Below are 15,976 nucleotides of genomic sequence, written 5' to 3'. Positions count from 1 at the left end.
ATCAAGGGCTCAAGTAGAAAGCAAATGTTTAGAGAATGATAAGGGCAACAAATGCACAAATGTGCTTGACACAATGGATGTATGCATGGATTGTGATAAGAGTTGTACAACCCCCCAATAAAATGATTTAAAAATAAATAAATGATAAAGGCTTAAAAAATAATAAAAGCTGAGATGAAGTGCCTTTTGAATTTATGATTAGAAAGTTGGCAAGCCTTATTACTAAAATCTACAATACCCTCCTAGCCTGCAAAAAGAAGGAAACAGCTAACATCTGAGGAATTGGGCAAAAGACCTGAACAGAAGTTTCACCAGGGAGGAGACCCAAATGTCTAATAAACAGATGAGAAAATGCTTGCGATCATTAGCCATCAGAGAAATACAAATTAAAACAACTATGAGATACCACTTAACACCCTGAGGATAGCCTAAATCAGAAAATCAGAGAGCAACAAATGTTGGAGGCATGTGGCGAGAGAGGAACTCTCCTCCACCGCTGGTGGTGAGGGAGATGCGTACAGCCTCTGTGGAAAGCCATCTGGCAATATTTAAAGCAAATGGAAATTGAGTTACCTTATGACCCAGCAATCCCTCTAATGGGCATATAACCAGAAGAGGTAAGCAATAGTAAAAGACCAGTTGTCTGCACTCCATTGTTTATGCAGTGCAATTCACAATCACTAAGAATTGGAATCAACCTACATTTCCATCAATAGACGAGTGGATTAGAAAACTGGCACACACACAAAGAGTCCTATGCATCACTAAAAAGCACTGATGATCACATGAAGCACATCACATCATGGGAAGAGCTGGAGGAAATTATGCTAGGCAAAGCCAATCACAAAGGGACAAGTACAACATGAGTCCACTGAGGTAAGTATAAGCAACTCAGGTATAGAAGAAATGCCACTTATCTCATACTTTACAGGCTGAGGTACATGCAACCGGGTGGGGAGACAGATCAAACCCAAGGATGAACACAAAGAAGGGGAAAGGCAGTGGGGAGGGAGAAAAGGACAAAAAAAAAAAAAAAGAAAACAAAACAAAACAAAAACGAGGGAGATGATGATGGCACTGGGGGAGTAGGGCACGAATCCACCCAGGGGGAGGGTGTTATTTGTTGCCACAGAAATAGGAGGGTGAGTACAGACTCCACCATGGTACGCAGAACCTTGAGGGCAACGTAACCACATGGAGCAACTCATGAACAGAGGGGTCTACAGGGCCAACCCCTATTGGAGGCAAAATGACCCTCTCACCCCCCCCCCCCCCCCCCCCCCCCCCCACCGAAGTATGTGCTACAGAGGGCAACAGTAAACCTACAGGTTGGGGAAAGGGGTGGGCCTGCCATGCCCATTGAGAAGCAAAAAGAGAGAGTGAGGGACTAGACCCCCTACTGGCACACCAAGCAAGCCTGGACGATGTCCCTACATGAAGCCGCTACGGTACATAGAGGACTGTAGGACTGACAACAGGTCGAGACATGATGTCCCTTCGCTGGAGCATACCGTGACAGAAGACAATACTGGGGACACACAGCAGAGAGTGAGTCTGGTCTGACCACCCCCACAATGGGACAAACCAAGAAGGGAACATAACAGATCAGCAAAGGGAGCAAATCCAAACCACAAAACCTCTGAGGAGCCCCCAAAACAGGCTTGAGGTCAGGAGGGGCAGTTCCTGGAATCCCCCAGGACTGGTGGGGAGATGGTCATAAAGGTCAGTAGACAAACCTGGAATTATGTATGCTTTTTGGGGGCCTTTTTTGGCTAGTCTTTTTGTTTGTTCTCTTTTTATTTTGCCTCTTATTTCTGTTTTGCCTACCTATATAGATAGGCCTGGGAAACAAGCCTGAGGAGAAAGCAATGAGACTGATGGTTCCAGACGGACTTTGGGGGAGCAGGAAGCAGGGGAATGGAGCAATGAGCAAGCAACGCTATACACAGGGGAACAACTAGGGAATTAAAATCCACAATGAGAAGGACATAGAGCTCCTGGGGGTGTTGGAGCAACAGCAATCTAGCTGAGAGGAATTACTAAGAGGCAGAAGAAGGGCGAGTGTAATCATGGGGCAGGAGGAAGGTAAAAGGAAACAAAGCTATGGATAGAGGTATAAACATAGGTGTGCACTTATATAAATATATTAATTCATAAAAAGAGAGCTACTGGTTTATGTACATATATTTATATGGCAATACACTGAGGTAATGAATGAATTTTGGGCCTCTGCTTAAGCAAGAACACTGCTTCAATAACCTGGCATTCTGTGAGGCTCACTCTCCCAAAATGATTGCTGAAGACAAAATGGGTGCATAAGTAAATGTGGTGAAGAAAGATGATGATGCCCAGCTATCAAAAGATATAGCATCTGGGGTCCTAAGGCCTGAAGTTAAACAAGCGGCCATTTAGTAGAGAAGCAACAAACTCACATAGAAGCACACCAGCCTGTGCCATCATGAAGTGTTGACAGGATCAGGTAACAGGCATCAGAATACCCCAGCAAACAAACAAAACCATATTGTTGAGAATGAGGGGGGTCGGAGCAGAGACCCAAAACCCATCTGTGGACAATGGGACATTCCCTCACAAGGAAGGGATGAGTCAACCAGGGTGGGTGCAGGATAACACCGATGAAACACTCAATATTCCTCTGGTTCCTTGAAGCCTCCTCACGCCCCACTATCATGACCCCAGTCTTGCCTTTCATTGTGGGCTAGACCGGAGCATGTACAACAGGTACAGATAAGAAATAAGAGCTCACGACACAAGGAATCCAGGAACAGGAATGGGAGTAACGATACCAGAAGAGTAGGGAGAAGGTAGGGAGAAAAGGGGAGGAAGGGGGAACCGATCCCAACATCGACACATAAGCACCCCAACCCCCAGGGGGGGTGATGAACAACAGAAACTGTAGGAGAAGGGAGAGAAAAGTCAGTGTAAGATATGAAAATAATAATAATTCATAATTTATCAAGGGGTCATGAGGGTAGGAGTGGGGAAGGGAGGGTAAAAAGAGGAGCTGATACCAAGGGCTCAAATAGAAAGTAAATGTTTAGAAAATGATGGCAACATATGTACAAATATGCTTGATACAACTCATGTATGGCATGTTATAAGCACTGTAAGAGTCCCCAGTAAAATGACTAAAAAAAGAGAAAAAGTTGGCAAGCCTGTGAGGAGACAGGTAATCTTAGACACTGCAGGGGATATCACGAACTTAACACAACCCTATCAGGGAAACTGGGGAATACTTAACAAATTACATAGGCACTTAACTCTGGACTCAGCAGTCCCACTCCTAAAATTTTAAAAAATATTTATGCACAAGATAATTCCACTATAGTGTTGTTGGTAATGGCTTAACAGTAGAAATAACCTAAAGCTCGATACGTAGGAAAGTGGCTGAATAAGCTTACTATGGTACAACTTTATACTGAAATACCATGTGCCTTAAAAACCCGGAGGAAGAGCTCTAGAAACTGATGTGGAGCGGCTTCCCAAGTGGACTGTGAAGCGAACAGAGCAGATGTGAAAGTGTACACACAGCAAGCTACCCCTCATGTATGAAAGGAGCATCCGGAAAAACGGGACGCAGAAGTAGGAACTGAAGAGATTGGTTACCTAAGGGGGGAGAAGTGGGTCACAGGGAGGAGAAGAGAGAGAGACACTAGTTTGAGTATACAAGTTTTTATATAGCTTACCCAGAAAATACATAAAACTAACTAGGATAAAAACAAGTAACAAAGGAAGCCGACGGTTTTACAAATGAGAAACAACCACGCTGAAGGGGAAAGAGGAGGAACTCACCTCAGTCACTCTGGAAAACAGTCATTTGAGTGGATACGATTAATGCTGAAGATAAAAAGAACTGTGGCAGATACTGTACTTATCTCAGGCGGAGGGGAGAAGAGTACAATGTACAATGGCCCCCCTCCCCTCCGGGGGATGAACAGTCGAAATGTGGGTGAAGGGAGACAGCAGACAGTGTAAAATATGAAAATAAAAATAATTTATAGATTATCAAGGGTTCACGGCAGAGTGGGGGTGGGGAGGGGGGAAGCTGATACCAAGGGCTCAAGTAGAAAGAAAATGTTTTGAAAATGATGATGGCAACATATGTACAAATGTGCTTGATACAACTGATGTATGGATTGTTATAAGAGCTGTAAGAGCCTCCAATAAAGTGATCTATTCAAATAAAATAAAAAAACACTCTACTAATTTAGTAGATCTGTTTTTTTCAGGGCTAGGGGTTAACAATTGTTAGCGTACTCAATGCTCAATGTGTACACAAAGAAAGAACAAACGAACAGATACACCTCGCTGTTAGGAAAAGAAATTTTAAATAAATGAGTACTGAATTGGAAATGGAAGATCAGTATGAATTCATGTATTTTAATTAGATAGATACACATAGGAATAAATAGATGCACACACACACACACACACACACACATGGGTGCGTGCGCACACGGTTCTTAGGTGTCTGCTAAGAATCTCTAGAAACACTAAGGTCTGTTGTTGATTCCAGAGCTGAGGCTAGGGAAACTCAAGTGAAGTCTGAAACATTTTGTAGTGGAAGAACCCTCACAATAATTGTATGAGGGAGGTACCTGTATTATGCAATTTTATAGAGTCACCCAGAGGTTAGGAGACCTGCCCATGGTCATACTGCTGTGATTCAAATCTAGGCCCATGCTTTTTCACCACTCTGCTGTTATATAGCACCTTCAAGGATTTAAATAATCTGTCTTGGTATTTAACTTTGCAAGCAAAAATAGAAGTTGAAAAATGTAGACTAACCAAAACACTAAAGATTTTCTCAATCCTCAAAAGTTTTAAAACAATAGCAGCAACGACCTTAAATGATGCCTCCTCTACTATGGCAAGTATTAGTAGGTATTTCTAAAGTGTGGCTTCAGGAAAAAAATTAGGGTCATTTAAAAATTCTCTATAAATATCACTGCCTGTACCCTGCACTGGAGGAAAAAAGCAATCAATAACCAATTAAACTGCAAGGCAAATAAATGTATCCTTCACAGACGGCTTTCACATCAGAAGGTCTGCTACAGGCCAGCAAGACATCCAAGAGGAAGAGGGAACCCATCGAGCCCGATGCCACCCATGAATACTTAACAAAGGGAACCACCAGATGTCTGGGAAGGACCCTAAAGATACACTAAAACCACCAGGGACAACACTGGAGACATTCTTTAATCCAGATCAATGCATTATGCTGGACAAAGATTAGATTTGCATCTATCTAGTCATGTGCTAAAATCAATAGAGCTGATTAATTGCTCTGAAAAAGCAATTAACAGCATTCTATCAGTTAACTCAAATCTGCTTTCCAAAGTTAAAAATCAACAGTGGATCTGAGAGTGTTTTTAAAGTTCTGATTGAAAAACTACTTGAAGAGTAGAAACCCATAATTCAAGAAAATCATCTGCAGTTTACAGAATTGAGGAGGATAAATAAGGTGTACATGGTACTTTCCTCCCTGTCTTCATTTTCTGTAATTATTCCAAATAAAATATGGACCTCGGGGCTCACCCCAAGGCTCTATGCATCTGTGAACATTTCTGAAGGCACTTACATGGGAAAACACACTAAGTCACATTCCGAACATAAAGAAATATGATCCCTGTCTTCTAAGGAACTCAGTCTAGTGTGACACATGTACATAAGACATCTTTAAATGCACTGCAGCACACACTATAGTACAGACTTAATTACATGGCTAACATACATGAGGATAAACATTTCTCTGTGGTTTACATGAGGGGCACGTTGTTTCAATCTGTATTATAATCAAACTAATAAAAACAGGCAACATATAATATAAAATAGTGATCCACTGTGTCTCATACCACTCTATCACCAAGTCCGTGGCTTCATGCTATGATCCTTGGTATTTTATATCTACATTTCTGATCCCTTCTGCCAGCTTCCTCTACGTCCAAGTCTCTTTCATCTCTATCTATGAACCAGTCTCCTACTTCCACTCTTCGCTTTCTTTAACTCAGTCTCCCCAAACTAACTGTCGTGTGTGGCTGGGGATCATGCCGTGGATTCCCACTAGAGTGACCCTCTGTCACAGAGTAGAAATGCTCCAGAGGGCTTGCCTAGGCTGTTCTTCTGCTTAGAGGAGAGTGCTGGTCTTCCTCCCAGGGTGCTGCTGGGTGGATTCAAACTGCCAGCCTTTCAGTTGGTAGTCAAGGGCCTAACTAGTGTGCCTCTAGGGTTCCTTAAAAAAGAAAAAAAAAATCAGAATAGTCTTTCAACAATGGAAATCAAATAATGGCATTGCCTTGTCTTAAATTCTCCATGGCTTTACTGAGCATCCAACAGGAACTCCACACCTGTTGCCATGGGTCAATTCTGACTCCGACGGATCGAGCAGCCCCAGGCTGTGATCTTGGCCAGCATCCAGGTTCCTCCCCCAGTGTCAATGCACTACAGCAGGCTGCCCTCGCCACTCTGACTTAACAGAGACTGCATGTATGAGGGCTTCAAAAAGTTAGTGGAAAATGGAATTAAGAGAACTTCATTTTCCACAAACTTTTTGAAGCCCCCTCATAGCTCTTTCCCATGGTATCATCCCAACTATATTTCACTTGATTATCATAGTCTATTTTCTAAGAACAGTTATCATTAGAGTTTCTTTGATTGCTTCAGCTGGTTGCTTGTCTGTCCAACCCATGTAAGTTAAGTACTCTGTCTATACCTTGCCTCACGACTGCTCATGCTTGGTTCTGTAAGAGCACATACACGAATAGTTGGAATTGTTTCTAAATTTACCTAAGATCTGAATGATGTGAGAATCTTTTTTTCCCTTTAATGGACAATTTTAAAATGAAAAATTTCAAAAACAAGAGAACATAGCTTAATAAATAATAATATACTCACAATCTATTTCAGCAACTACCAACTGACAGCAATCTTGTTTCAACTATACCCGTCGTCACTTAATCTCATCTCTCATTTGAAACTAATTCCTGACAACTAGCATTTTGTATAAAAATATTCAAGGTATAACTCTCAAAATAGAGCGCTTTTATATGTAATTGTAGTATAAGGAACCTTTTAAAAATGTAAAATTTGGGGCCTCATATCCCTTTGGGGCATAATGCATCAGCACCTCCAGGGTGAGGCACGCATTTATCATGTGTTCTTCAGATATTCCTGATCCAGCCAGCCATCTCAGAGTGATTCTACAAGGCTCAAAATTGTGAGTTACATCGGCACTCTACCAGGCAAATACACCAATGAAAATATCTTAGAGAAGATAAACAGTCTAAGTTAAAAAAACCAAAAGTTTTAGAGTTTAAAACAAAAACAAAAAGAACAAAGATAAAATATTGAATCAAAGAGTCCTTACTTGGAGACAGAAAGTGGATGATTGAATTCTTCTTCCACAATGATGTTGCTCTCTTCAAAACTGGGGATGTCAACTGCTTTTAATGAAGATGCACTGCCTGGAAGACTTGTGCCTTCATTATTAATATTAACAGAAAAATCCATGTCCTCACTGGAAATTTTGGTGTCATCTTGTTTCAGCTGAGATTCAGCCTCTTGCTCGTCACCTGCTGCATTCCAAAACAAGCTAGCACCTGGGGGTTAAATAATTGAACAGATTTTGAAACAAACATTCAACTATTAAAATTAATTTTCTGACAACCCTATACGTAAGACCGGCTATGTTATTTTAGTGCAGTTATCTAGAACCGTTTACAGACAGTATTTCCTCAGAAGTGCAACCAAGAGGTAGGTGACGGGTAGAGAGATAGAGAAGCTAAGGAAGTGAAGGGCCCATGGTCTTTCAAAGATCTACTCTAGCGATTCTCAACCTGTGGACTGCGACCCCTTTGGGAGAAGAACAACCCTGTCACAGGGGTTGCCAAATTCATAACAGTAGCAAAATGACAGTGATGACGTAGCAACGAAAATAATGTTATGGTGGGGCGGTCACCACAACATGAACTGTATTAAAGGGTCGCGGCATTAGGAAGGTGGAGAACCACTGCTGTACACAGTCACACCCCAGCCGCTTGGAAAGGAAGGGCTTTCAAATGATTTTTTTTTCCAAATGATCTTTTACATATTAAAATTCCAAATACAATTTGGGCTGGGGTTAGAGTGTGTTGAATACTGTTCTGAATACCAGGAGAAAATATATCAAATACAAATGCTTTGACTCTGATTTGATTCCTAAATACAATCCTTATGAAACTACATTTGGGGTGCATCAGATTCGTGAAATATCAGCATGTATTTAGAATCCATGGTGGTTTTAAAAAGAACAAAGAGTTAAGAACCCTGAAAATCTGAATTCTTTCACATTTTTTCATTTCACAACCATAAAATTTGGGAAACATATAACAACCAAAAGTTTCCCAAATATTATGAATCACTTTCACAATATTTGGATAACTATGTGCATGTATTATTTACTTACTATTTTTCTTTAAATTAATTCACTTAATTTTTACTTGCCATTATCATTAAAGAAATAAAACCTGTAAAATCTTAGATTTGAAGAAACTATATTTTTTCAACATTAAATGTAACTTTTTTCCTGAAATACATACAATATTCATCTTTATACCACCCAAAGTGATATATATACCCTCAGTGATATAAAGGCCACAATTTAAGGAAACGTTTATATACATAGTAGTTTAAAATGGTTAAAAACAAAGATGCTAATCCAAGTACTTGATGGTCATTTTAGATGCATTTACAAAAATAAAGTAAATAAATGACTTTTTATTTTTGCATGCATTAAGCCTTTTAGTTTTAGTTTAAACAAATAAACAAGTCTTGTAAGCCTGTCTTTAAGTCCTACTGCTCTTCCTGAATACATATAATACATATCTTTAGAAGTACATTGTAGAATATGTCTAAAGACATCTGCTTCAACTTAAAAAATTATTCATCATTTTATTGGGGGGCTCTTATGAATCTTATAACAATTCATCATTCAATTGTATTACGCACACTTGTACATATGTTGCCATCAACATTTCCGAAACATTTTCTTTCTACTTGAGCCCTTGGTATCAGCTCCTCTTCTCCCCTCCCTCCCTCCCTCCCCACCTTGTGAATCCTTGATCCATTATATATTATTGTCGTATAAATAACTCTGGTGAAGTTTTGTTTGTTTGTTTTAAGGAACGAGGCAATTTATTAACCCAGCATCATTTGTTCTAATGTTTCTTGTTGGCAGCTGCCACCTGTCCGGCGATTCTGTCCCTGAGGTGTCCGTTTGCGGCCGCCGTCTTGGTCCTTTACCATCTTGAGCCCCGCCAGGGCTTGAAGGCCCCTGCGGGCCACGCTCTTGTGCCCGGCTGAAGTGGCACAACACCCTTCCTCTGCCGCCCCCCGTAGAGCTGGGTCATGGAGCCGACCCCAGCGCCACCCCAAGGTACAGGTGCCGTGCTGTGGACCCAGTTCTCGTCACAGCGAGCAAGCTCTTTATGCTTGGCCACCTTGACTGTGTCCACCCAGTCAGGGACTTTCCGCTTCCCGGACTCTTGGTGGAAGGCTGCCGGGCTCGACGAACTCCTGCTGGGTCCTGTCTTGTACAGGGACTCCAGGCATCGTGCGGCCTCCGCGCTGCCGGCCAGGGGAAAGGGACTCTGGTGACGTTTTCAACCATTTTCAGAAAAGCAGTTCAAAGACACAAATGACTTCATTCAATTATTTTTTTTGGCATCTATTCTATATCAGGCATTACGGCAGCACTGAGATCCATTGGTAAGCCCTTGTCCCACGTTTCCAAAAGCTTGTTCTAGTAGCAGATACAGATAATAAGCAACTATAATACAGTAAAACCCAAATTTTATTAGGAAACTGACACTTTGGGGTATATTTACTTAGCTCACAATACCCACACCTCTTTCACTAGCACCCTTCCACCCACCCACCCAACTTTCCCTTGGGAGCTACCTCCTGCAACCCACTGACAAGGGCCTCCAGCGGCTATTTCGAAGTTGTAGACACACCCCCTTCACTGTGCTAGTGAGCCAGGGATTAAAGCCTAATGCAAACTCGGCTGCTCAGGTTCTAGAATTTGTAACTGGGACCAAGACTGAGGGGCAGTACACTGGCGACCTAAGCCTGTCACTGTAACATAGAGACTTCAGCGCTCTGGTCAAGAGAAGCAGCGGAAGCAAGACTGCAGAGAGCTTTGATTACAGAACAGCGCCATGGAGTTGCAAGAGAGTCGAGTGTTAGCCCAGTTTCTTGTTCTTGTACATTGTCGGATGTCCACACCTTCGCTGTAGGCCTTGTCTTTATCCAAACATCTCCACACACTTCCAGCAAAGTCTCCTTCCTTGTTGAAGTCAGTGCAAGGTAGTTTATGTTACTGGCAGCCAAAGGATCTTAACAATCCTACTGGAATATGATGTATAAGCGTATGTGTGGTTGAAGCTAGTATTACACTCCTTATTTTCCTCTACCTAGTTCATAATGCATGAGTTTAGAAAGAGTATGCAATCTGCACTTTCAATTCTCCCTCTTCAATTTTTCTTCTCCTGCCTCAAACCACATGAAGTCGAAGCCATCGCCTGCACTCCGCTCCTGTCTCCTGACACTGAGTGGCTCCAGCACTTGTCCAAGAGTAACAGCCTCAACAGGAATTTAGACTGAACTCGGAACCCGGACTTGCCGAGTTTTGTTTAAAGCTACTGGTGTTTAGCCTGTCATGCAGGCTTAGAGCCCAGAATGACTTTCTACCTTTAGTTCACTTCACCTTCTATTTTTATGAACATGTGCAAAAATCAAGAAACCAACATTAGTAATTATTAACAACGAAACTCCAGGCTCCTCCCCACCCCCACCCTTCTTCCCCACCACCAGATTTCACCAGATTTTCTACTAAGGTCCTTTTTCTGTTCCAGGACGCCTGGTATAGGGCATTTAGTTGGAATAACTTCAAATCCTCCCTCAATTCGCAAATCCAACGATTAGATCCTACTAACATCTTATTCTACTCTATTCATTCTTACCACTCCCACACCATCTTCTAGCCCAAGAGCCTTGGTGGCACAGTTGGTAAGCACTCAGCTAGAACAGGGTCGAACTGGCGGCTCCATGGAAGAACGAAGTGGCGTGTACTTTTATAAAAGCAGCCTTGGAAAACGCATAGGGCAGTAATACTCTGCCCTCTAGGGCTGCTATCAGTTGGAACGGACTTAACAACAATGGTTTTAACGTGGGTTTGGTCTAGACATCTTGCTAGATGTTGCAGACATAAAGATGCTCCTGAAGATTTCATTGTCTGGTGGTAAGCAAACATATGTCATTGCCATCATTAATGGAATGTTTAAAAAGCAATTCATGCTGTTCATAAAATGTAGTAGACCTTGCTTTGTGGACAATGTTAATAAAGGCGTTCCATGACATCGTAAGGAGGAGTTTATGTTATAATGCCAAACTAACTGAGTTCCATTCTAGAGTCTGATGGTCACTACCTGTATAGCTTTGGCCAAGCAATTTCACCTATGTCACCATTTCCTCATCTATAAAAGGTAAACAATTAAACCTACTTCTTAAAACGGTTCCACAGATTAAATAAATCAATCATACACTAAGCACTTAGAAGAGGCAAGGCACCTGGTAAATGCTTGTTAAGTGTTAGCTGCTGTTACTAGGTCAGCAGTTCAAAACTACTAGCTGCTCCAAAGGAGAAAGACAGGGCTCTATACTCTCGTAGAGAGTGACAGTCTCAGAAACTCACAAGGCAGTTGTACCCTGTCCAATAGGATCGCTGTGAGTCGGCATCAAGTCAATGGCAGTGAGCTTGGTTTTGGTTTGGCTATTACTCTATTCAGCTTCCCTTTAGCATGCTTCAGGCTACCAGCCAAAGTAAGTAATTCAAAGTGCCTTGTGATTTTCCTCAGAACCCCTATTTTCCCTACCCAGCATGCTCTTCCTAGTCTACTCCACCCACTTAAACCATATATAACCTTCAAAGCCCGGACATACATGAAACCTCTCCAGATCCCGCAAACTAGAGATAAGTTAACTAATTAGGAGTTGGGTTTTTTTAGCTTGCGGATGGAAACAAAAGCAACCAATGTATCGAATGACATGGTTTCACATCTGTGTGCAGGTAGCGTTTTATTTCATAAAGAGAAAATTCTCACAGAGTCTTAAACAAGTTATACTCTGGTCACCTTGGTTTTGGTTTGATTTTTACTGTACACCAATTTCAATGTAAAAATTTAAAGCACAGACACGAAAACAGCATTTTCAAAACAAGTCCTTAAAAATTAAAAAAAAAAAAATTTAGAAATTACCAGCTGATACCAAGGGCTCAAGCAAAAAGCAAATGTTTTGAGTATGATGATGGCGACAAATGTACAAATGTGCTTGACACAATGGATATATGTATGGATTGTGATAAGGGTTGTTCAAGCCCCCAATAAAATGATTAAAAAAAAAAAGAGAGAAGGTGGTTGAAGATAAAATTTGCCACAATATAAGGAAGCTATAAAATAAGCAAGGAAATACAGGAGTTATTAATAATTATTAAGTGCCTGCCTCCAGTTGATGTATTGGTGCCAATAAATGGCAGGGTGCCAGCGAGTTGGTTGGCTTATCAATCTAATAAACTTTTAGAAGTGATGAAAAAAAACTTAGCAATTACCTGTGCTCACAGCAATGCTCACACCTTTACTCGTGGGCAGGCCAGGAGAGTGTGGCGCCATGGAAACCAACTCCAGCTGTCCAGCACTGTCTTCAGCAGGGGCCGTCTTGGGGGTACAAGGCTGCAGGGACTGTGCTTCCAACAGACGCTGGATCTGTATCATTTACAAACATACTGTTACATTGACAATGGCGGTATTAACAAAACTTGCACCACAGCCCAACTATAAATAACTGGCTTTGAACTCTATTTTCTCATCTCTCCACTACAGCTTACCATGTAACATCTTCAACGCAGAGCACCATTGTCATTAATCATTAGAAAGCACTTCGTGTGAGGGATAAATTTAAAAGTGAAAACATAAAGGTTAGCAGCCCACAAATTGCCACTCAGCAGAAAACCTGTCTGAGCAGGAACCATTTCAAACCAATATTTAATTTCTATTTCACTCATAGATAGACTCTGACTATGTACTAAATCTTGTACATTTCACATGAGATCAATCTTACAAAGGCTTATCAGAATTGCCCATGCTTAGGCCCACAGAAACTGGCAATCACATTCATGCCAATAGATAAGTTAGTGACTGTTTCCTGCTTGTGAGACACGGGCCTAGAGCTTTTATGCATGACTCTTGTAACACATGCAGGAAGGAGTTACTACCATGTATCTAACAGCTAAGAGAACACGGTTTAGTTGTATGTTAGGTGTGCCATCCATCCTGTTCTGACCTCCAGCGACCCTGTGCACAACAGAAGGAAACACTGCCTGGTGCTCACAATTGCTTCCATGCCCAGGCTCATGGTTTCTATGCCCAACTACTGGAGGGCCTTCCTCAACTTCAGATGATTTAAAAAATAAGTAGCAAATGGAGGTTCAAACATAGAAGGCTTCTCCCTTTCTTTAAAATGGAGATGTAGTATAAACACACACACCCCCCCAGGGAGACGAACAACAGAAACCATGGGGGAAGGGAGACACTGGTCAGTGTATGATATAAAAATAATAAAAATCTATCATTTATCAAGGGGTAATTTGGGTGTGGGAGGAGGGAGTGAAAAAAAGAAGAGCTGATACCAAGGGCTCAAATAGAAAGTAAATGTTTAGAAAATAATGATGGCATCATATGTACAAATATTCTTGACACAATTGATGGTTGGATTATTATAAGAGTTGTACTAAGGGGGAAAAAATTGAGATTAGTTCACATACCATAACATTCACTCCTCTAACATGTATCCCTTTAAAATAGTTTTTAGTATTGTTACAAAGATGCATAACCATCACCACTAATTCCAAAATATTTTCATTTCTCTATAAACATCCATACCCATTAGTAATTTCCCATTTTTCCTCCTTCCAACCCCGACAACCACGAACCAAATTTCCGTCTCTATTGTGAGGAAGCTCTGGTGGCACAGTGGTCCAGTGCTCGGCGCTGACCCAGACTGGTGGGTCTTCATAGAAGCAAGTTGCGACAGTCGGCTTCCATGAAAAAGACCTCCTTGGAAAGGCCACGAGGCAGCTGTACTCTGTCCTGTAATTGCTCTGAGCCCAAATCAACTCGGCAGCACACAATAGCCCGCCCAATGTCGGAGAAGATGTGGAAAATGGTTTCATTGGTCTAGCCTTTCTGGTGGCCACGTTTATTCATTCAGTTACCCAAATATGGACTGAGCCATGATTACATGTCAAGCACCGTTCTGGGTCGCTATGAGGCAGCCGGGACTCAGCAGTGCCTACCAACAACATTCAAGGTGCTAAGAACCCAGGCCAGAGTGTGCACTCCCTCCACACAGCTCTCTGCCTACTGCAAACACACCACGCCAAAGCAAAGCAGGTCATCATGGCTTCAAAGGTGAGAAGAAGCTATTAGAGGAAGAAGGAGAAATGGCGTCAGGGGAAGTGAACTGATGGCATGCAAAGCTAAAGCAGGAACAAACACCTCGGCATGTTTGAAGAAGGAAAACGTACCAGAGTGTGGTGACCTTGGAAAGAGACCGAAGCCTGATCGCCAAGGGCTTTGACTACCTAAGTATTTTCTTTTACTTAATTGAAATGGAAAACCATGGGTGCGTGTGTCAGAAAAGAAAGAGAACCAAGTGAGGTGTCGGCTGGCCCGGGTCGGGTGGGACTTGACCTTGACAAAGACGCTGTACGTTCATCGAGAAGAAACCTGGAGGACAGCACTGCGGGCGGCAGGGGGGTGAGAGGAGACACCTGACTGAATGGGGCGGTGAAGGAAGTGCTGATAAAAAGTGGGTAGGTTCAGGATTCATCCAGAAAGTAGCCTGGGGGTCTTCGACTATATGAAATGTGGTAACACGAACTGAAGTAATAATGATAATGAAAATAATATTTATGTGCACTACTTATACACCAGGCACTATTCTAAGCTTACGAAATCCTTAGAACCCATACACATTTATGTATATATGTGCACGTGCACACGCAGGAGCCAATGAAGGTTGTTGTGTGTTATCTGTCGATTCTGACACACAGCAACCTCATACGACGGGGAAAGAGCCCCACAGGATTTCCTAGGCTGTAATTTTTACAGCAGCCCATTGCCAGGTTTTCTTCTCCCACAGAGCAGGCAGTGAGTTTGAACCGCTGACCTTTTGGTTGGCATCCAAGCACTTCAACATTGTGCCAACAAGGTTTCTATCTATTATATATACAGCACACCTACACATCTTATTTTATAAACAGGCAGACTAAAAATCAAAGAGATGAGTTAATTTGTCCAAGATCACGACACAAGTTATCCAGAAAATGGAATAGAACTCAAAGAGCCTGATGCCAGAACCCATCCCTTTGAGCGCGATATCAAAATGAAACTTGGGATATTAGGGCCAGAACAAGCTTCAGGATGTTTCAATGTTCAAGATGTCAGTGCCCTTTGACACATCACAATTTGTTTCTAAGGACCTGCTACACCCGCAGGAGAAAGATGCGGCATTCTACTCCTCTGCAGAGTTAGAGTCTGGGAAAGCCACAGGGGCAGTTCTACCCTGCGCTTTAGGGCCGCTCTGTGCGAAATCGACTCCGCGGCAGTGAGTTTGATTTTGAGAGTGCTACACAGATATTTGCACCGATGAGGGCACATGCAAGTATAAGCACAGTCAGAGCAGAAGAATGGGTGAAGGGAGACACTGGCGTGTAAGACAAGAAGAAATAACTTATAAATCATCAAGGGTTCATGAGGGATGGAGGGTGGGGGACGGGAAAAATGAGAAGCTGATACCAAGGGCTCCAGTAGAAAGCAAATGTTTTGAGAATGATGATGGCGACAAATGTACAAATGTGCTTGAC

At 42.1% G+C, this 15,976-nt stretch overlaps 1 protein-coding gene and 1 pseudogene across 1 annotated transcript in view; both read right to left on the bottom strand.

The window, feature by feature from the left end:
* Positions 1-15,976, bottom strand: part of STIL (STIL centriolar assembly protein) — a 65,901-nt gene that overhangs the window by 9,810 nt on the left and 40,115 nt on the right. The window contains exons 12-13 of the mRNA XM_045291763.1: positions 12,662-12,815; positions 7,385-7,616 (exon numbers count right to left, since the gene is read on the bottom strand). Coding sequence (XP_045147698.1) covers positions 7,385-7,616; positions 12,662-12,815 — 386 coding nt within the window. The remainder of the gene's footprint in view (positions 1-7,384; positions 7,617-12,661; positions 12,816-15,976) is intronic.
* Positions 9,213-9,606, bottom strand: LOC101651431 (annotated as a pseudogene).

Source organism: Echinops telfairi, unplaced genomic scaffold (assembly GCF_000313985.2).
Source record: "Echinops telfairi isolate 266 unplaced genomic scaffold, ASM31398v2 ScPeMD7_443;HRSCAF=831, whole genome shotgun sequence".
Taxonomy (NCBI): Eukaryota; Metazoa; Chordata; class Mammalia; order Afrosoricida; family Tenrecidae; genus Echinops; species Echinops telfairi.
Note: the sequence above shows the minus strand (reverse complement) of the source record. Positions and strands in the feature narration are given on the sequence as shown.